A 23,746-nucleotide genomic window follows, 5' to 3' on the forward strand; every position below is an offset into this window, starting at 1 on the left:
ACTGTCATATTCGGCACATTTCTTATACTATCTACATACATCTTATAAGAGTATAATACACATGTATAATATCAGTTAAAATAAGTGCTTAAACATACAGTAGTTAACATTGCAGGAAAGCAATATATTAGTACTTTGTCAGGCTTAATATTTATACCCCCAAAGCTTTTTTCTTATTCAAAATAAGACTTTAACCTAAAGTATTCTTTAATGTTTAAATAAAGCCTTATTAGTTTGTCTGTCTGTGTCTCCTATTAATATCTAATAATAAAAATAATACATTTCAATAACGTGCTTTAACCACTAGGTGTCCCTTTCTATCAGCTGTGCACCGTTATGGTGTAAATGTACCAATATACTGATTGGATCAAATATAAAAGTCAGCCGAATTAGTATTGATACTGCAAGGAATTGACCGTCCGTCAACATGTGACCGGTTGGGAGTGAGAACGTGTTGTGTACAGAGTTATTGCAGTGGGCAGGAATGTTCTCCTGTATCGGTTCCTGTGACAGCGGAGCTGCAGCAGTCTGTTGGAGAAGGAGCTCCTGTCTGTCCAGGTGGGGGGGTTATCTGTCTGTCCTGCTGCAGGTGGAGAGGATGGGTGGGGTTACCCATGATGGAACCAGGATAAGGTTTTTTTGGCTTACACGCCTTTCATCGTAGTGGACAATGTTGTCATATGCAATATGTTTGGATAGTTTCACCATTGAAATGCGTTTGATAACACTAGGTGCTCTAGTGCCAAAGTTGTGGCCCTAAAAAAATATCAACTATTCATTTGTATGGCATCCAGAGCTTCCACATTTTAGGGAATATGTTTTTTGATTTAAAATATTATCAATGTCATAAGCAATGGTTACATTAAAACCCTCCTATTGTATTCGTTTCCCCCCCTTACTTTGGTGTTCTCGGTCAAATTTGACCGGTCCTGTTTTAACTGCTATTACATTAACACAAAAACCATGAATCATCACCAAATTTCATTCATTTCATCAACATTGTATGTTGAGTTGGCACCTCAGCTCAAAACATACAAAAACACAGAATAGAAAGTTAACCCATTGAAATGATATGAGAGCAGTGCTACAAACTACAATTCCCATTAGATACGCGCCCGACAATCGTTACGAAGTACACAGAGATGACATATTTGTAGTTCTTCTGGCGTGTGTGCGTGGACTCGTTCGACTTGTCTTGCGTTGACGGCCGTATAGGCTCCATTCCCTTTCAGAAATCCGTCAATCGGGCGCGATCCGAAACCAAACCCTGTGTTAAAAAAATATAAAATACAAATTTGCACTTTTGCCTCCTTAGCAACGGCAGTATCGTTTGGGTGGCGATCTGAGTTCGGGTACCGTATCTGTGACGTGACAAAGGGTCGCCGTGACAACGTGGTGATGAGATGTGGATAACTTTCCAGATAAAGACCATCCTGATACTCGAGTTGTGGTTTTCAATAAGTGAAAAAGAAAATTCAAAGTAATCACTACCATTTTAATATATTAAGCATTTGTCCCCAAAAGCTTTCAAATGTAGTAGCAAAACCAGTGATCCAGATCAGGATCATTTTAATTAGGCCTATAATTAAATTATATAATAATAATACATTTTATTTTTAGAACGCTTTTCTGAAACCCAAAGACGCTTTATATGCAAGCCTACCTCCAAAGCGTTATACTTCGGAAGTTAAACAAATTAGATAAGGCAGTGGATGGCAAAGTACCAGATTTCACACATGAATATGCTTAAAATAGGTTATGATGTTCCTATCACTGACAATGAAATCATGTAGTATTTCAACTGTAATTTCCTAAAAAGTCAAATGCATTTTGGTGGAGGTTTTCATCTTATTTCTAATAGAAACATATGAAATATGACTAAAATGGAGCATATAAACAAGAGAACAAACGTGCAAAAACAAAACTGGTGTTCAAATAACAGATTTTATTTGTATGCATTATCCCGGAGAATTCTTCGGCTGCCAGGAATGAGCCCACTCCTTGCCACTGAAAACAGAATGGAATAATGTTAGTTACAGTTACTAGTTTCGTCTTTCCGAAAAGCATAAACCATGTGTGAAGCAAACATCTTATAACTCAATTTATATAAGTAAATGTTTCATTTACCATTTAGAAAAAGTAGACATAGAAATGAAAACAAATGTTCTAACAAACAATAAAAACAAACAAAAACACATACATTAACAACAATGAAGTTAAACAATAATTTGTTCCTACACTACCGTACTTCAGCTGCTTCAGAATAACAGCAGTGAAATATATAAGAGGACTGGTGGTAGATTTGGATGTTTTGCATTTGTTAAATATCATGTGTTTGTTCTCCAACATGGGACTACATCAGATGACATGAAGCCAAGTAACTGGAAGATATATACCCTACTGGACAGGGCTCCCACTCCACCAACATTTCTGCTTTTCCGTATCAAGAGAAGAAAACAAATCTCTAATTTCGGAAAGACCAAACGCATATTAGCTATTTAGCAAACAATTGTGTTGGAAGTTTGTAAATCATAAAGCACACCCTATGCATTACTTTTATTCCCGTCTAACCTTTCTCATTCTTTCTTTTATTACACTCCTGATGGGGAAAGTTTCTAGGCGAGTGTGGTAGGAGCAATCTGTGAACATCAAAGCAGGTTCCACATACAGTATTAGTCATATTAGAAATAAAATAAATACAACTATGAACACTTAAGTAGCAACCAGACTTGCACGATGAAAAGTGACCACACTGTTATCACTGGTCAAAAGTTACTGTATACATCATTGAAATGGAACCGAGCTGCTCTCAGTCCTAACATGGGATGCTTGTTTGAATGGCCATACCACTGCTGAGCCTGAGATGACCAAAGAAAATACTGCACTGCTGCTTCCTTTACTGCCTAGCATTCTCATCCCCACCTTATCAACTATGACTGTATGTATTTTAGTCTAATTAGACAATTAAAGTCCTTTGGATTTTTGGATAATGTATCAGTTATAGTTATTAGTCACAATATAGCATTGTTAACTCACTGAAGAAGCATCAATCACTGCGTTTACATGCACTTTGTACATGTCGATAGATTTATTAGAATACCAATCAATTCAACTCATGCAAATGTTTATAATCAGTCAAAATACTTACCGGTAATACTGTTAATATACCTGACTTTTTCTTTTTGAGTCTAGGACCAAGTACTGTGTCCCTCACGGACCCTGTCCTGACAGCTGTGGGTTGAAGAAGAAATATTACTATATACATACAGTACACCAAGTTAAGCTTAAACTCAAGTTTCAAAATACATCCCACAAATGCAGCATCACATGATGCAATAGGTGTTAGGTACAGATATTTTTTTGTTATTGCGATTTAATTGAGGTTGATCTATGAAGTCTAGGTGTTTTGTTGTCTTGCCTATATAATTGACTCCATACTTTATGTGTAAGGAATAGTTTGATAAATATTAACATGTTGTGCTGTAACGTTAAATGAATTTAACTTTGATTCAAAAACCTAAGTTTATTCCCTGTATGTTCATTATGGGACAGTGTCGTATCTAAATGCAGTTCTTGAGTATAAAGTTTAAATATGCTGCATGACGTTGTTGCATGAGTTGCTTCGAAGTTTACCCCTATGGTCAGGGATTGCTTTAGGTAGACCACAATATTAATGATATCAACCTCTCGTACAATATATGGACATGAGCCAAATCATTTTGATGTAATCGACCTACTGTCCAACGCTACAATGTAAGACCCTTTCTGTGTGTAAACCAAATCACATAGGAGTTTTATTTTGTGATTTATCAAGTGTAAAGTAAGCCTGCTGTTGCTTTGCATTTTTGTGTGAAAAAGGTCTAACCATATAGTAACCACATGTCTGTTCAGAAATGAAAGACTGTATTTTTCTAAACGTTTAATATTTATTTATATCCGAGTACCTAAGGATATACACATACCCAAGTATCCCATTTTCCTTTCATATTTATGAAGTTGTAGGTGAAATTGTTATTTAGATTAAGCTATTGTTGTTATTATTATTTACCTATTGGAACAATCATTATTCCCAAAAATGCAAGAAGTGCAATTAGGTGTTTTGAGATATTGTAGAAGCATGACTTGTCAACAAGTTACCTACAATAATTTTTTAGGAAAATATCGGAAAACACTCTTGACTTTTATAAATATAAAAGCTGCAAATCTCAGAGAACAAATGTCACTGTGTGTGCTGTGTGCTCTGCATGTGTGACCATTAAAGAGGGTTTCATCCCTCCGATTCTATCTATCTATTTTATTACCTGGCCCCTCCGTGGTGGTAGCCTGTCTCACATCATCCCACTGCGGCTGCTCCTCCTGCCCCACCTCTATGATGGTGCACTGCTTCACGGGGGGGGGGGGGTCTTCAGCACCTCCACCTGCACGGTGCTTGTCTCTGGCACCTGGCTCTTTGTGGTCCCTGCCTCCTGCCAGTTGTTTTCTGGTTCAGATGGGTCACAGGGTGTGAGGTTCAGCGTGACTGTCTCTTCCTCAGGATCTTCCGCAACCCCCTGGCCAGTGGAGTCCTGTGTCCAACCTGTGCAAGTTAAACAAATGTTGGTCTTGACTTGCTTCAGACAAAGAGGTTAACTCATATATCTAGAAATAAGAAATACAGCGTGCTTAAGGTATGTTTCCAGAAAGGGTCAAACATATACTCGTCATGTCATAGGACTGTGTGCAGTCAAAGTTAATAGCAGAGAAATTGTGGTATTTATCCAGTCAACCATTTATGGTTTTATTTTTGCGATATTATTCTTCCGATTTGTGTCTACATTCTACATGTGATGTGACATGTCAATTTGTCGGTAGACAACATATAGACGTGTTCATGTATGTTCCCTTACATTATTTACATCCACACATTTTGTTCAGAATTTATGAGACTGACGCAAACGTGTTTTGCATAAGTGCAATCAAATAAGTAGCAAGTCGCTTTGGATAAAAACATAAATGTAATGTAAAGGGACCTCTGGATGCACTGGATAACTGCTTTTGTTTACAACCCGAGAAACATGACCTTAATACAGAACTGCCAAACTGAATATGTGGTCAACTGGGATCGTCTTCATGTATTGTGCTCTTACCATTAACCTCAAAATATTTCTCCCTTTTGGGCGTTGATAAAGGAAACCGTTTAGGAACGGTTTGCTAAAAGGAAATTGCTTAAGGGATGGCTCAAGCCTAAACATACATTTCAGTCATCAAACCTAACTACCTTGACATTAACAACTTTACAACTTTCAATTTGTATACAATGAATGCGCAAGTGGTAGCACAATACCCCAAAATGGTTTTTCAAATTCACGTAAACTTGCCTAACTATTTCCTGATAAATAAAAGTTAAATGTCCACAAGTCCCCTCTGCAGAGTAAGCCATGTCTCATTAGGCTACATACTCAGTGTTTAAAAATGTATTTATTGTATGTAGTTTGCTAAAATAAAAACCGTCAAACGTTGTCCATAACCCTAAATATTTTTGCAATTACTTTCAACTTTTGTAATACTTTGCAGCTAAAAATAGTGACAGTTAACAGGTAGAAAAGATGTGTGTTAGTTGTCTCACAAAATATAGTTTGCCAAACCCAAATAAATGGCTCGAATGACTGCTTTCTGGCTGTATCAAAGGATAAATACTGGATCAAGTTGTTGTCCCACAAGATTTGGATGGATTGAAAACAGTCGATGTAAGTTGTTGTTACCTTAACTGACTTTATTCAATGAGTTGATGCAAACTCATTCCATATAACTGTGTTGGTTATAAGGAAATGTTAAGCTCTCCATTGATACAAACATTTTGTGTACACAATACTGTGAAGATATAGTGCAAGTATCTCACCTTCACAAAGGTACTCATAAAAAGTGCCTATCTTGTCAAGGTAATCCTGGGCATAGGCGGTCAGTGTGCAGCGAGGGGTTAGGATTTCACATTTGACGTCCTTCTTCCTGGTCTCCTTGCCAAGAAGCAGCACTGGTTTAAAGCCAATGGCATGGAGTTTCTCAAGCTGTAATGACAAAATAATATATTTACTGTTTAAAGAAATGGAAAGGAAACATCAACAACTATATAACTACAACTATAACATTACTGATGACAGCATCTAGTTGTATGCCATTCATAAACCTAGATGCTGAGTTAAGCTTTTGCAGAATCATGTATTTACCAGGAAGGGTTACACAGTAGAAGCATAATTTTTTTTATAGACAAACACAAAATACAAATAAATCAGTATCCTGAGTCCCAGTTCAAACCCTGATAATCTTAAAGTTAAAGTACAATAAGATACAAATGTGTGACCACTCAACAATTAACACTTACAATGACTATTGCATAATTAAAAATGTAACACAATCCAAGCATAGCTTGACACTGTTGAAATTGAAATTGCGTGCTACGATATAAAACGTTCCCGTATGTTGTGGCTGCAGTCGTAAGAGTAATATAGAGTAGTAACATACAATTATGTAGTCTTATTAAAGGTGGGGTAGGTAAGTTTGAAAAACCGGCTCGAGATACGCTTTTTGTTATATTCCATGGAATGCCCTTAACATCCCGATAGCAATGAATGTCTTCAGTGCTTTGACAAAAAATCCATAAAAAAATGTAATCTGTGGAAGCCGTAATACTGTAAAAAGCACGACCAATCATCTGACCCGGCCCGGCTAAAGTAACTGGATGGCCTACCTGCCTGTCAGCCTTCCATCTGTGCACAAACTTATCTCGTGCCCTCATTGGTCATGTGCACGTTCGTGTGTGTTGGAGGAGGGGCTCTGTAAGGAAGTGGCAGATTTTCTCCGGTTGTGTATTTTCAAATTCTAGCGATCTCGAGCCGGTTTGTCAAACTTACATACACTACCTTTAAGGTCTAAAAGTGTGTACATAAGCAAGAATGGAACACAACATGGAAGTGAAGGAAGTGCTCTGTTTATTTAAATGTGTAGTTAAATTAAAATAGTGTCCCTTGGCTGTGAAAGTTAAGATAAGAGTAGTTTTAAAATTGAAAGAAAAGAGAATATTAAATAATACCTTTGTATTAATATCTATATTTGAAGTTGATATCAAAGTGTATATTGGTTAATAAGATACAAACATCATTAAGAAATAAATGTATATAAAAACAACATTCAACTTGATCCTGGCCCAATATATTGGCAAACAGTCAGGGTCCATCTGTGTCAGTTCTTTGGTGTCAGCTTGGTGTGTCCGGGCCTTAAAGGCCATGTACTGTAATGCATCTAACACAGGTGTTTTTTAACATGTAGTTTAGATATCACCAGAATAAAAATAAATAAAAAAGTTTAAAGTTTGGTCATAATTAAATGACATACGTTAAAAACCGATGTTGGTTCCGAAGTTTGCCGAGTACGCCCCCGATCACTCCCGAACGAGCTGTGACGTCACACGTGGCAAATATTGCCATTTGATCAAATCAGTCCAAATGGCAAGCAACGCGACAACTTCAGACAGCGACAGCGACAGCGATCATTCAAGCTCAGATTCGGTGGGTTATCTGGATTCAGTTACAGAAGTAGAGAGTGAACCAGCTAGCCTTTCACTTCAAGGCATCTTGCCTTATCAGTACGAGCCTCCTGCCCGGCAATCGAACAACGAGGCAGAAACTTGTGAAAGAGAAGCGGATTCCGCAGCCGGCGAGACTCGAGTCGGCAATACTGAATGGTAAATTCTGTTTTATTTAATTTGACCTGCACTAAATGTCGATCTTAATTTGTCATCTGTTCCTCACACGTCCGGCAGATATTGTTTTTTTTTTAATGTTATGTACAATATTCAGGTGTACATGTCAACGCTGTGAAAGCATGCCCACTGCAGATGAATGTATATGCTGCAGAGAGATCTGGCAGGTGATGGAACAAATAGACAGTTTGCAACCTACTGACCAGATAGAAGACACCGACGAGAAACCAAGGTGCATTATTAGCCACCCAGGCTTTAGAGAAGGCTGTCTCAGTATTTGGACACTGAAAATAGCGTATCTTCAATACAAACAACAACACAGAGCAGTTGATGGCCCACTATACCAGTAAGTAAATATTTATTGACCCAACTGCCTATTGCAGCTTTGCTTTCATATAATACTTTTAGTCGCTACAGATATGGTACACTTTTAAAGATACCATTAAACTCTTTCAAGCAGTCAAAAACAGCTTGGCTTTTATTTTTTCTGTGTATGCAAGTTCAATGTATGCTTGGGAAAAGAAACAACTACACATGTGAGGAAATATATAAGAGGTCTATGATTCTGCCAAGCAGTCATGTACAACCTCATATTTATTTTGTACAAGTAAAATACAAATATCATGTTATAAGCCAATTTGTAACCATTGCTACATAATAGTACTACATAACATTTTATTTTTCTCCAAATATATTTATAATCTGTATACTTTTTTTTCATTAGGAAGTATCGATATACAGCTTATCGACAGTTTGTACGTTGGTGCTGGGGTGTACTCGGCCCAAAAATCAGAGTCCCGCTGCCTGCATGTGCTGTAACCGAGATACGGAAGACTTACCCTGAACCGGGAGGCCGCTATCAGGGATTTCAATGGCCAAATCTGTAATTTGACATAAGCCATGCAGCTGAAATGGTTAAAATGGTTTCGCATGATGTAAATAATTTCCAAAGTACATCATTTACAATATTATTTTTCCAAAGAAACATGTAAATATAACAACATTTTCCAAATCACAAGTTTGTAAGATTGTATTAATTTACTGTTTGATAAATAAAAAAGGGTTCTTTTGTTAATTTTTCACTTGTAACATTTGATCTTTATTGCAGTGTACATTAGTCTATTTTGGTATATGTGCGAGCCCACAAATAATTAAAAGTGGTAAAAATAATAAAGATATTCAGACGTAATTCATTTTTGGCCTTACTTATTTCACTTCAACTTTTATATATTTCAGTCACTAGGCAAGTTCACTGTACTCTGGTGACATTTAGCTCAAGCTGGCATAACACCTGTAGTAACTTAATTCTGACCCGAGTTTTGTGCACAATCTTCCAGCACCCATGATCAATGTTTATAGCAACCAGGAAACATTCACAGCTCACAACTACACATCGCTTCCCCATCATGAATTGTTAGATAAAAAAAGTTTAGCGAGGTCCGGTTACACATATGTTGAGCGAAAATAGTGGAAGGATACAAAACAAACAATCCAGACGAGGCTGGTGTTTGCCACGTGTGACGTCACACAGCTGGGTTAATGGCTGGCAAGCTTTTCGCTACCGGAGCGGAATAACACGGGAAAGTGGCACACATTTCATGTTATTTGGGGGGTATTTATGGAAAGAATCATTGATGTTGATATGTCAAATGAAACAGTGGAAAGTTATGAAGCGATTTATTAACACAGAATAACGTTTATTTTGGACATTTCATGGACTTTAACATACAGTAAAAAGTGTACATACCAAGACAATGGCTTCATCCTTGATGGAAGCAATGTTGTGGTTCTTCTTCCGCCCTGACACCCAACCCCCTCGCTTCTCATCAAACCTCTTGAGCTTCTTCTCAAGCCGCGGCTTTTTTGGCTGCTCCTTAAGGCAATGTCCACACATCTTCTGTGCACAAAATAAAATGTTCTGACAGAAGGGACATGTCTTTTTTGTAGACCCACCTGGCATGATTAACACGGGATTACAAACAAACAGACAGACAGACAGACAGACAAACTGACAAACACAGGAAAGTACACAGCATAGATAGAAGGGTGAATAAAGAAATAGATGATAGATATAAGAGAGCTAGATAGGGAGATAGGTTGAGTTTGGCTCTTAAAAGTGCAGTTGGTTTTATGATGGTGTAGATCAGTGTATGGGTTTGTGGTGTGGGTACAGGAGCCGCAGGAGAGAACAGAAAAAGTGAATTATGTAGTGAAACTAGTTTTTTTAAATGCACATTGTGACGGTTTAACTACTTTAGACAGACTGAGTTCATTTACGTGTTTCCTGTTTCATACGCGTAACAAGCACATGGACGTGGACTATGCCCCTCCCCCCAAACATATATTAAAATGTCGGCCAGCGTTAGTACTGTCATGTGTAAAACAAAAGCGATTAAGATAACGTATAACTCACACTTTAACACCGACGTATGTAGCCGTAATTAAGACAAATATTTTTCACACACCACTTATGAGCTGATATAAATGTAGCTAAACTAGTTTAAGCTTATGTTGAACGTGAGCTAGCTAGCTAGCCGCCCGCAAGAATAATTTCACATTAATGTTGCTTTGCTGATTATGGCGAAAGCATTTCTCAGACTTAGAACAGTTCAGTATGTATGATGAACCATGCGAGTAAAGGCTTAAAAAAAAAGCCCCAATTATTAAATCTAAGCAAAACATGTATCAGACTTTAGTGACCCAACTTACTTTGTCAGAGGATGGATCGCAATGCTGGTGGCAGCGTCTTTGGCCAATAGGTGGTGCTCTGAATGATGTAATTTCCTGTACCGATTATACAATAAAATATTAATATATTTCCTATATTTTGACACGATAACTCTTTAATAACCTAAGTAGCCTACGGACAAAAACAAAAAAGTATATATTGCCTTATAAAATGCAGAAAAGTTTAAACATCTTACATGATAATAATAAATAAAAAATAATGATATCTTAAACCAAAATAAATAAAATGGAAAATTAACCGACAACAACAATTTAATATAAATAAAACAAGGATTAAAACAAGGATAAGTTTGACTCAATGTTGTGTAAAGTACCCGTTATGGTTAAAACAAATATTTTTTTATTTTTTGAAAATAATACAGCTTCCAGCTTCCCGAGACACGAAGAGGAGACACGAACAATTCTTCCACTTGAAATGCATTTAAACTGTGTCAGAGAGATGTTTAATCGGTTCATTTTAATTGGGGATTATGGGTAGTGTAGTGTCTTCGGCCATCCTAAACTCGATGATGCTCGAAATGTCCCTTATAGGCCTACGTCTGTTTCCGGTTATTTTTATTTTGAAATTCAGTTCCTGAAGGACGGCAAAAAAGCCCGAGATTATAGAATTAAACAAATAAATAAAAACAAGGATAATTGTGTGTTATTGTTGACTAAATAACAGTGTGTTATTTTGAAAAGAATAACAAATTAAAAGGAAAAATGAGCCCCATTTATTTTCCTCACAGACAGCAACAAAAGTCCGAAATGATACGATTTTAAATAAAAGCAATAATCGTGGCTTGATATTGAGTAAGAACATGTTTTTATGAACCACACAGCTTCCGGTCTTCCTATAACACGTAATGCCGTGAGACTACCAACAGAAATACATTGCTTTTAAAATCGTGCTTTGCAACACGAAAAAAAAGGGGAAAGACTACCAATAGAAATACATTGCTTTTAAAATCGTGCTGTGCAACACGAAAAAAAGGGGGAAATCGTGTTGGTGAACACGAATCAATAGATAAAAAATCGTGTTGGTGGACACGAAATGCCGTGAGACTGGGTCGTAATGTTGTATCGATGTCTATAGAGATGCACTACCGCAAAAGTATTCTCCGTCAGGACTTCCTGCAACAACACCACGTCGTTATCTTGATTCTGATTGGCCAGAAGACATTATCAAAGATGTTCGATTGTGAAGACGATCACTACGTGACAAAAGTTTTCAAAACCGTTTCTAGTCTTCGGTATTTCCAGACAAGTGGCTACTGAAATCAATCTTACTAATTGCTGTCTGTGCAATTTACTCGGCGCAAGTTGGCGGACTTTATTTTGCTTACTTTAACATCATTTTTCATGGTGGGGCTAAGCCATTTCTTGGTATGGCTGTAACCTACCCCAGCGCTGCCACTGGTGAGATGTATGGGGCGGGCCATTCTGCACATGCGTTAAATATTTTTAACGCAGTCAATTCAAAAAATGTATTACCGCCGTTAACACGATAATTTTGACAGCATTAGTATATATATTTTTTTTTTACTCGGACGGACATCCCGGGGCAAAGCAGGAGCCGAGAAGGAGGACTCGGGCAGACGGCCCAGGGGAACAACAGAAGCCGAGAAGGGGGACTCGGGCGGACGGCCCGGGGGCAAGGCAGAGTCCATGGTGGGGGTCTCGGGCGGACGGCCCGGGGGCAAGGCAGAGTTCAAAAAGGGGCGAAGGCCACAGCGGGCGAACTCAGGGGGCCGGGCATGAGGGCGAAGAGTCAGGGGGAACTCGAGAGGTGACTTGAGAGTGGACTCGAGAGGTGACTCGAGAGGAGACTCGAGAGGAGAATCGAGAGGAGACTCGAGAGGGAGATGGAGATGTGGCTTGAGAAGGGACTTGAGACGGTCGGTTCGCAAAAAGAACACGGGGGGCTGGAGTCGGCCGGAATGCCGACAGGACACGGGGAGCTGGCTTCGGCCGGAGACGAGGGGCTGGAGTCGAAACCATGGCTGTTGGGGCCGGTTCTGGAGCCGGAACCATGGCTGTTGGGCACGGAACAGAAGCCTGGACCCTGGCTGTGTGAGCCAGGTAATGGAGCACGGAAGCATGGCTGTGTGGGCCGGTACTGGTGCACGGATCCATGCCTTTGTGGGCCGGTTCTGGAGCCTGAACCATGGCTGCTGGGGCCAGAACTGGGGCTGGAACCATGACTGCTGGGGCCAGAAATGGGGCTGGAACCATGGCTGCTGGGGCCTGTACTGGAGCCCAAAGCATGGCTTCTGGGGCTAGGGCTGCTAGCCTGGACCTGCGAATCCTTCTCTTAGGAGCCTTTTGGAGGCTCAGTGGACCTCCAAAAGCCAGACGAGTACCCGAGAACGGCTCCTGGACAGGAGCAGGAAATGGGGAAGAAGCAGGGGTTGACTCCAGATGGAACACACCGAGACGTATGGTGTCAGGTTGGGAATTGAGAGGCAGGGAGCCAGCATGCCGGGAACTAGCATGCCTGGAGCTGGCAGGCCGGGAATCACATGTCTGGAGGAAGTCCATAATCCAGCCAAGAAAGAACTTCGACAACCATGGTTTCTCTGTTGCCAACCGGTGCGCCTCTACCAGAGCGGCCTTCTTCTGCCGAACACTGGATGCTACCTTCCACCAATCATAGCAGCAAGCCAAATAAAAAGGTAACATTTTGTAATTCCACCTCAAATGTGCTGGGTCCATTTCTTGGTTGGTTCCTTCTGTCAGGAATGAGCGAAGCAGGCAGGATCCAAATGCAGATTTCACAGAAATACCTTTATTTCAAGGCAAAAATTAGGAAGCAGAACTCTTCCCCGTGACACAGTCAAGAAACACAAGGAACCAACAATGATGGACAGAAAAAACAGAACTTAAATATACACAAGGTGAACACAATCGGGTAATCAGATAGGAGGGAACACAGAGAGAAAGCAACAGGCAAGACAGGGGGTGAACACTTATCAAAATAAAAAAGGAAACCAAAGACAGAAAAAGACAAGACAAAACAGACAGATCGTGACAGTTAGCGATGGTTGCTAATGTAAACAAAGACCATATTACTTCCAAAACAAGTCGCCCATTGTTTCTGAACGTTTCTGATAGGGCGTGGGTCTAAAGCCAGCCCACATTTCCGATATTATGTCATATCAGACGCAAATCTGGATCAGTTCCGTTGCACCCCTGTTTTTAGAGATTTGGGTACGGAGTAGAAGAGAGAGGGTTTTGTTTTCTGACACTTTGTGAGTTCCCTGACACACCAGGGACACATATTTATGTATGAAAGACTTACCAAAGTTCATTTTGCATGATTTATATTTCACATAATTAATCAAAATCTGTAAAGTAACTGTTACATTCCCTACTGGGCTAGGGGAACCAAAGGGAAGTAACACAATATAAAATGACCGGGCGAGAGAAAAAGGAGAGGAAACGGATCTCTGAAGCCACGAGATGGTCTTTTAATCGACAAAAGAAAAAGGGCTTACCAGCCAACTTGCAAAGCAAACTAAAATAAACTAGAACACAAATATACACTAGAGCACATCTCCTGAAAATGAAAAGAACACAGGTTTCACACAGAGACAGCATCACCATGCTGCACACATGCAGCCAGAGGAGAAGGAGAGACGCCACTGCAGCCTTCCTCAGGTCCTTTATGGAGGCCCTGATTGGGGATTGGGAGCACCTGGGGGAGAGGATGCACCTGGAGACAATCAGGGAGAGAGAGAGACACACACACAAAATCACACACACACACAAGCACCAACTGCGGCACGTGACAGTAACTAAAGGTACAAAATAAATGTAGTGGAGTAAAAGTACACCATTTATCTCTGAATTGTAGTGCAATATAAGTACAAAGAAGCATAACATTGAAATACTCATATAAAGTATACGTATCTATAAATGTGTATTTAAGTATAATATTTGAGAAAATGTACTTAGTTACTTAACACTTACATATGTGATACATTTACATGGCTATCAAATGCAATGATGCAACATAATTCTAAAACAAAAGCTTTGAATATTTCAAAAGATATTAGTAAATTATATAAATGTGTAAAACATGCGGACACTTTGGGTATATTTTATAAATATGGTCATGAGAAAGAATAAATATACAGGGATCAATAAAGTCACATATTGGATGAATGCACGGGTGTTTATGCAATTTTGTGTATAAATGTCTCTGTATACCAAGTGTTGTTTCACAGCGAGAGAGAGAACAATTGTGTGCCCAATTAAAACACAAGCCATGAAATTGTGTTATTAGTGGGATACTGTAGCTACTTTGCAACACACACACACACACACACACACACACACACACACACACACACACACACACACACACACACACACACACACACACACACACACACACACACACACACACACACACACACACAAAAACACACAAAAACACACACACACACACACACATCTGTTATTGTGCTGTTGAGGCCAAATGCCATTATTCTAATTCGAGACTCAAGCAAATCCTGTATTGGAAAGCCATACCCTTCAAGCCAGTGACACACAGTCTGTATTTCACACATACTGTACACATCACACACACACATTCATGCGAACCCCCATCTCTTCACCTTGCCCCCAAAACATCCTGAAAACTAAATATATTCATTCATTTATTCATTCATCAAATCATTTTGGACTCTTCACTATTTGAGAGGAGGTGAATAGGCCCATTGTGCTGCAACCTATGTACCTCAACCCCTCAAGCACTCTGGCCAATTTTTGCTCCCATGCTTTCCCCTTAAGAGGAAAGAGCTGAAATGAAAAGCCTTGTCCTTCTTTCTCCCTCCTGCTCTGCTTCCCCCCGCCATCATCCTATCCTCTCCAAAAACAACCCATAATGGGGGACTGGAGGCTGTCTATCTATTTTTCTGCCAAAAGACGGGAGAGAGGAAGAGAGAGCGAGTGCGAGAGAGAGAGGGAGACCAACAGTGAGCTCATCATCCTTGATTAGGCCTGTCACCACCAGGTAGGAGGCAGCAATTAGCCTTGGCCAGGCCTGTTCCACTGAGACACACACATGCACACATGCCCACACGTGCTCCCCTTACACACACATGCATAATTACACAGACACAACAGACACTCATTCAGACACACACCCATACACTTGGGAGACCGACTGAATGAGCGCGGCATCTGTTAGAGAGTGATTTGGCTGCTAAAGTGAAAGGAAGGATGGATGAATGTGTGGCGAGGAGGAGAGAAGCAGTGGAACACTGGCATGGAGGGATGGAGAGCGGGAGGAGAAGTCACGGTGAAGGACAGGCGAGGAAGAGGGAGGAAGGAAGGGAGGGAAGGTTTTTTATTGAAATAGTGGCAGAGGAGAGGACAGGTGTGGGACTACAAGCATGTATAAGAGGAAGGAGAATACAGTAAGGATGCCTGGATTTGTGTAAAAGTTTCACATAAACACATAAAGGAAATAGGAAGAGTTAAAGAAGGAGGCCAGATTAGCAGAAGCTTTTAGGAGAAGTAAGGAGAGAAGGAATAAGGGAGTGGAATAGGGGATTCAAAGCAGGAGCATGCATGGCTGCTGTGAGGAATACTTCTTGTTGGGAAAAAGAGGAAAGGATGGAGCAAGGCAAGAGGCACATGGGGATGAGAAAGGCGGGGGGAGGGGGGGTGGGGCAGTAGTGCTGGTAAAAGAAGAAATGAAGGATGGAGGAAAAGGAGGGGGACATATGATGTGAGGAAAGGAAAGAAGCCATGGAGCAAAAGACAGGAGGAGATGAGGAGTGGGGAGAGAGGGGAAGGGAGAGAGGGTGCTGAGATGGACGGGGGAGAGGAGATTGGCTGTTTGGTTTTGATAGCTTGTGCCAAATCGATTGTGGCTGACTAATCCAGTTAGTTATGGCAGAGGCATGCAGAAGAGGCGCTTATGGGGGTGTTAGGTTATAGTGTAGGGGTGGTGTGTGTGTGTGTGTGTGTGTGTGTGTGTGTGTGTGTGTGTGTGTGTGTGTGTGTGTGTGTGTGTGTGTGTGTGTGTGTGTGTGTGTGTGTGTGAGTCTGTCTGTGATTGTGTGTCTGGAGTATGTTTCCTGCCCTGTGTGTGAGTAATTTGTGTCGTTGTGATGCATGTCAAAAGCTGACATGAGGCACAGCTACTGCCATGCTGTGAGACTTCACTCTTGGAGAAAAAACAACTAAGCACACACTAGTAAGAATTCACTCAAACATGCACAGAATAAGTGCTTAAGCTTAATTAAATTTCTTCTTTTAAATGATATGATTATATAAAACAGCAATAACTTACTTCAATAGGCTGTCTTGATTCTATTGGCTAAATATTGCATTAGTTCAATTCCTCTGGAGTACAACTTTTAAAGCACACACAGATGAGGACAGATGGAGTCAGCTGGCAAATATATGCAGTTAGAAAGGGGGGAGGGGGGGGGGGGGGGTGGGTTTCCCGCTGAAAGTGGAGCTGTTCATATTTTCATTCTCCTACTAGCCATTTCCACATTATAAGTCCAGAAAATACAGCACATGATAAAAATGTCCTTTGTCATATTCCATTTAAAGACATTGTCAAAAAGTATTGCTATGGCCACAGTCGTTACATCAGCAGTGCTATGGGGTCCTTAGCATGCTGTGGCCCCTTAGCCTGCTCTTTACAATGAGCCACTTATGTAGAGAAGGAACGCTGGCATGTTAAATCACTTCATCTATAATTGCCTGCATTTACTTCTCCTTAGAGGGCCAAACATAAGAAATTCTCTCAGGGCCAATAAATGCTGCTGCTGACCGTATTTCTGATTAGGGGCTGCGGGGCGGAGGAAAGGGTTTGATGCTCATTTTTCACAAACAATTTTTCCATTTTTCTTCACAGGCAGACAGTTGGCATTAGATTAGGGCAGGCCTAACAGAGGCAGGGCCGCTAGCAAATTGTGAGGCTTGAAGGGCAAATGCCCCTCTGAATTTATCAACTTATGGCTCCAGTGGGCTGCGAGGGATGGTGATGACCTTAAGATACCCTCCTAAGGATGCCTTTTACCGTCACTCCATGCAACACGCACAGGCTCTTTACAGGGCCATAGGCTAGTAGTCTGAATAAGCATGGCAGGTTTTTTTGTATTATTTCATTTTGAATAAATCTGTAAGTTAAGTGGCTACATATACTGTAGCTGCGGTTGTTCTATGTGTTTTGCCTTTTGCCTCTACCATTTTATGAATATATAATGCTTTTACCGGTGCACACAACATTGCCCAGGACCTATGGGTAATATAATTCCTAATTACATTGGTTTTATAAATATAGGTGGTACTTTTGACATACTATGGTTAGCAAAATGTCAGTGTTGGCTCAGTAACAGTGGGAATAATATAATGGGTAATGATGCTCCTTGTAGGCTTACCAGGTGATAGATACAGTATGACACAGACGAGCCTACGTACACACAACACAGCCATGTGTAAGTGTGTGTGTAAAGTCGAAGTGTGTTTTCCCCAAACTCTATCACTCATCCTCTGTGACAACTCCACACAGAGAACAGTTGTTTCATTAGAGCCGTAACTCAACTGGAAGGACACATACAGTGGAAACACACACATTTCAAAAAGCTGTTCCAAATATGCTGTGCTGTACTGCTGTCCTGACTGTAAGGACTTATTGTATGGTTGAATGCAATGCAGTTGAATGAATATATTGTGCCTTAAAACACATCCAGTAAATCTGACATTTGGCCATGAAAGTGGACAGACGCCCACTAGGGGACACACTCAGACACAGGCCATTAGAGTAAGCAGGCCAAGAGTTTCCTGTAATTGTGTGCAGCTTAAGTACAGGTTGAGCTAAATGCACCTGATTCCTTTACATACTGCAACTGACACACTCACAAGGCAGCATCTCTTAAGGAGTCTCTCCTATTCACCTCATTGTGGTCAATTGCATTTTTAAAACAAATCTTCCTGCAAAAACATCAAGGTCCATATATTAGCATGAATAGAAGACCAAGAGTGCTAATGGCATACGTGATGCTGCGTAACAACAGACACATTAAAAGGGTGTGATTTAATACTCTTATGAAGTCATTTATCCTTATTGTAATTATCATGCAATCTAGATAATCAAAATGCCCGTTAGTACTTTAGAGTAAAAGGTCACCCTTACTAATGCCTACTAAATGAAAAACGAGGCGTTTCAATATATGCTAATGTCATAAACAGCAGCAGCCAGCGCGATGGACTGACCATGACTCACTTTATCATATGATCTCATCTTGACTGTAATAATTCACCTGTGCAGAGGCTGTACAGTGAAGGCTGGCTAACGTGTTGTTCTTACTTGCATTGTGACATCTGACTAATGACATGGAGGTCATCTGGATGACACTCCGTATAAAGTCTATACAGACTAAATGTAATCTGGAAACAACATCTTTAGCAACAGTTCTTTAAGTATAAAGCATGAAGGAGGGCTTCAATTAAAACAGAAAATACTTGTATTGTACTGCCAATGTGTTTTTAATATTAATTATGCAGCAAAAGTATGGTAAAGGTGTGTATTATGATACAAAATATATTCCATAATTGACTGTATTAATGAATAAGTTAAGTTAACAATAAGGCCAACAGCATTTTCAATAATCTTTGTTTCCCTTTCACCATGTTTTTTCTTTCAGAACATAATTGGTGTGATTGAAACATTCTGGCAAAACGGATTTAATGCTTTTAAGCTCTTATTAACACTGCACATATTAAAAAGCAGGTGTTCTGATTAACATTGAATAATGATTAGTTCTCCAATTACAGTACAATTTGGTCTTCTGTAATTTATTCTTAACATCTGATCCCAGTGAATTCACAACAGTGCCAAAAAAATTACTAGTTAGAAAAACCTTTCATATTGAGTAGCTGATTTCAGCTATGTTTGTTTGAGTTAAACATATACATTTGTTAACAATCAATTATAATTTAATTCCATATGTTGAAGGTGGTGGCAATCCCTCAAGTACCAGCAGTTACAGATGTTTTTATTCCTCCATGTTTTAATGTTGATGGTAATAATATCCTGAAGGATCAACTTATCCATTCATGTATGCAAACAATTCATAAAACACGCCCTGAAGTCCTTGTTAAAAGTTGTGCTCAGTTTGATCCATGAGATCTTTTGTTGCCGGTGGCAGGTTGTATTATTTTAGCATTTGATGAATGGAAATCTGTCACACATTTGAACGTGCAAAATGCAGTCATGCATGGTGGAACTCTCACTTTACGGTATATACTGTAGGATATACAGTCAACTGGAATTTGCCTCAAACACTTTCTGAGTCTAATCGATGGAATCCAGACTTTCAATACAGTTTGCACAATTCATTTTAAATTGAAACAACTTAATTAAAGTCCAAGCCATCAATCAAAAGGCGGACATATTAAAGGGTGGAAATATATTTTGATGGTATGAATATTTTGCGTTGAATCATGTGCAATTGACTACTAAGGTGTGCTTGTTGAATATGCGAAGAAACCCCTCAGGCATATAACCATGCACATTACAAAGCACTATGATATGTAGAGTGATACTATTGCAATTTTAGCTCTTCTTTATTTATTTTCTTTCGCGTCAAATTCACTACATCAGAATTCAGTTTCCTATACTCCTAATTTGTGTAAATAATTTATTTGATAAGGTCCAAAAACAAAACTGATTCAGCCTTCAATTTTAATTATATATTGTAGTAGATCATGATTAAACATTAGTTTGTTTAAGTTAGTGTTATCAAATATTGTGGTAGAGAGGGAGAACTCATGTGATGAAGGATTAAACCTGTGGAGGTTGTGTTTTTTATGGTGCAGTGTGTGTAGAGCCTCATACATCAATCAGCTCCAGAGGTGTTCCCAGGCTACATTGGATGTATTATCTATCCTGTGTGGGTCTGCCCTGGGGTTTCCTCCGGGTTACGACAGGTTGAAATACCTCCACTGAGTGCACCTGGGAGGCACACTGACCAATGCCTCAGTCTTAAGGAAGTCGTGCCTTGTCTCTTTCAATGAGACTAGGCCGTGGCCCTGCACTGACCTCCCCACCCTATCCTGAGAGGTACTCCCACACACTTGGCATTTCAACAAATTGCATCTATGGTCTGCTCATTTCATCTTGTGGCCGCTAACCAAACCTAGGTTGGAACATAAAGCTCATCTAGGCTCTGTCCTCACCACACTGGTACAGTTTAAGAGCCACAAGACTGCAATTGCTGTCCTATCGATCTCACTGTCCATATAATTTACACTCAGAGATACTTACAATAAAGTCCTTGGCAGAGTCTAACTCTCAACCCTGAGGGGATAATACACCTTTCCCTTACAAATAATTGTACACTGGGTAAAACCACTGGAAGAATTCAACATCAATTGAGCATTAGTTTAACTTGATTTAGTGGTGAGTGTAAAAGCTTAAAAAAAAAAAACACCTCTTCAGCTCACAATTCATCCTCTACCATGTCTGTTGAGTAAACATTTAATCCAACACACAAGCCGATTACAAATATTTGATCTCAGTTGGTGAATCTAAAGTAGAGGAATTATCAATCTAATGCTCAAATATGATGAGTACGGGAAATGGTGCATAACCCAAAAAAGATGCATTAACAAATTAGGTAGGTAGATTTAGTTTATTTCACATGTGAACATGGAATGCTACCTATAGAATACATTTGCGACGTGGAGTGTTTAGAAGGACCCCGTAAAACACATTAGCTTTGAGATGACCTTCTCACATTGGACAAACTCCAAAAGCAAAGAGCTCAGCTGGGGTCTTGTGGGTATCCTCAGCACCTGCTCATTACCTCTCTCTCTGAACAACTCCAGAAAGAAGGAGTGAGACCAGCCAGAGGTTAGCTCAACCAAAGCATATGCAGACGGTGCCATAGGTGTAGCTTAAGTCTTAAACATCTGATCAAAGAGCCACTAAGCCTTTTAAGAGTATGAAGATGCAAAATAAATAAAAAAATGGTTTGCTATTATATAAATAAAATAATGGTATAGAGATGCAAACAGGGACCGAAAGAAGCATGCACAAAACATGAAATAACATTCATTAAAGGAAAGTCCCTAATCAGCAACAATGTGAAGGTTCCTTTTTATATTAAAAACATGCAGTACAATAATAAAAAAAATGGGAAAGATATAAGCTGCCGATCACAGACTGTTCTGTAATGTGTAATAACGACACATGTCCAGTCCAATCTTTGTTCTTAAATGTATCAAATCGCATCAGGGCTACCTAGATGTAATAAAGAAAACTATGATCTTTGAGAAATCAATGCAATTACTATAATCAACTAAATCAAGCTATTGCAATGGACTTCTGGGAACTGAGTAAGCCAAACATATGAGTTAAAAAAAAACATGATTGCCTTAGCTTTTGCTGTTCAAGCTGTTATGGCTGCATTAAATTACAAACTCTCTTTCATAACCGCAGGTATTGCAGAGCTTAGCAAAGCCCCGGCTGATTCAATTCACCGCATATAAGAAATCTGGGACAGGGGCCTGTAATCAATGGATAATTTCCCCGTTACGTGTCCTGTGGACTTGTGTGGTGTCAAATGCAATCAAAAGTGTCAAAACCTGTAAACTGTCTCTTGGCTTGTGTGTATGTGGGAGCGTGTGTGTGCTCTAAGGGTGCACGTGTGTGCACTTTATCTTTCACTCAATATCCACACTATCGCTCAGTGCTCTTTGAACAACAAATGAAAGCAACCGCTGTGGTGTAAATCCAATTTCCAACACCCGGTAGGTGTCATCTTGTGCCTCATGTCAATCTTTCTGTGTTGTAGAATTCATTAACGTCATTATAATGTAAACATTATGTTCACTTATATGAATCATACTTAATTTCAGATGTGTTTATCACTGCTATAGCTATTGGTCTGTCTGTAATATATCTTAAACATAACCGAACACACATGTTATTCTAACAATAAACTATACTAATGGGTATGTCAAACTCTACACTCATTTAAACAGTGTCCACATGTTCCTTTCAATTAGCAACATTTGATCTTCAATTCATTTTTTAGATTCCCACAGATGTTATTTACAAGACTTGTACCTCCCTAATAGACAGATCTCTATATCAACACCAATGTATCATAAAGAGTGCACGTTTCCTTGAATTCAGCATTTATCATTTACTTGTGCCAATTAAACATTTATGAAATGCAGTAATCAATCAGACTACAACAATTTCCAGTAATGTAATGACAGCCCTAATGCTAGACATAGTGAAATATAACCAGCTACAAAATGTATCTTAACCACTCTTCTCTCTTAAGACATGAGAATAAGAGAAATGATTAAATTTCTCTCTTTTTTTGTGCTTGCTAATGGCATTACATCTCTTTGTTATGCCTCGCTGGTGCAGACAGAAGTCCCTCAGTAATTAAGTACAAATGCTGGAGAGAGAAAGAGAGCGAGAGAGGCAGAGGAAGAGAAAGAGGCAGGCTCAGCTGGTTCCCTGAACATAAAAACAGGTCTAATTAACAGCGCTGACTTCACACATGAGATTGACTCAAAGGAGAGTGAATTGCTGGCAATTACTCAAACAGCAGAATATCATTTATAGACAATTCATTTGAAAACTTCTGCCATTTATTTTCCTTTTAGTGACAAACAGATGCTTGACAAAGTTTAAATGTTGTATATTTTAGAAAATGTATCTGGTATAATACTGTACAACTATTAGTGTCTTTTCATGCTTAACATGTCAAGATAAAAAACAAAACCTTGACAGGTTTTGATCTATGAACAGACTAGTTGTTGAATTATGTTTTATTAAGAGAGAAGGTTTTGTAAAATGTGTTCAAACAACATTTTTATGACATTAATATGGTAAATACTGTAAATAGATAATCATATAACTCCCTTATACAACCAAATGTACCTTCCTAATTCTGTGTGAACAAGGGAACACATTTATTTCCCCAAATGTAGGTCAATCATCGCCCGTTATTTTGGTTTTGTATGGAGTTGTTCCAAATCCACAATGGGGAAGTTACCTTGTGTGTGGATAGTGCTTTGTCATCAGGTTTGTCTGACAAGATATGAAAAAAGAAAACTCCACCGTCTTCGTCCCTCATTCTTTTCTTCTCACAGTGAGGAGTGATAAATGGCTAGTCAGCGTCCCACCAGAGAATAATATAACTCCAGCCTTTGCTGTCTGTCCATGCATCCTGTCTCTACCTCTACTAATATTTTCCATTTTTCTTTCCCTTTTTCTCTTCTTTTTTGAAC

The 23,746-nt window shown here is 39.5% G+C and overlaps 1 protein-coding gene across 3 annotated transcripts; it reads right to left on the reverse strand.

Moving 5' to 3' along the window:
* Positions 1-1,939: 1,939 nt before the first annotated feature.
* Positions 1,940-9,843, reverse strand: LOC307013623 (uncharacterized protein). 3 transcript variants are annotated; one of them, XM_079641074.1, is made up of 5 exons: positions 9,483-9,843; positions 5,879-6,044; positions 4,302-4,576; positions 2,572-3,231; positions 1,940-2,007 (listed from the first exon to the last, which is right to left on the reverse strand). In XM_079641074.1, exons 1-3 carry the CDS (start codon positions 9,693-9,695, stop codon positions 4,386-4,388), a joined length of 570 nt encoding a protein of 189 aa, XP_079497200.1. In that variant the 5' UTR covers positions 9,696-9,843; the 3' UTR covers positions 1,940-2,007; positions 2,572-3,231; positions 4,302-4,385. The 3 variants fall into 3 exon arrangements, with proteins under 3 accessions (XP_079497200.1, XP_079497201.1, XP_079497199.1); XM_079641075.1 differs by lacking the exon at positions 1,940-2,007 and having other exon boundaries at positions 2,014-2,639; positions 3,149-3,231; XM_079641073.1 differs by lacking the exon at positions 1,940-2,007 and having other exon boundaries at positions 2,014-3,231.
* Between the last annotated feature and the right edge of the window lie 13,903 nt (positions 9,844-23,746).

This window comes from Notothenia rossii (assembly GCF_949606895.1).
Source record: "Notothenia rossii genome assembly, chromosome: 7".
Classification (NCBI taxonomy): domain Eukaryota; kingdom Metazoa; phylum Chordata; class Actinopteri; order Perciformes; family Nototheniidae; genus Notothenia; species Notothenia rossii.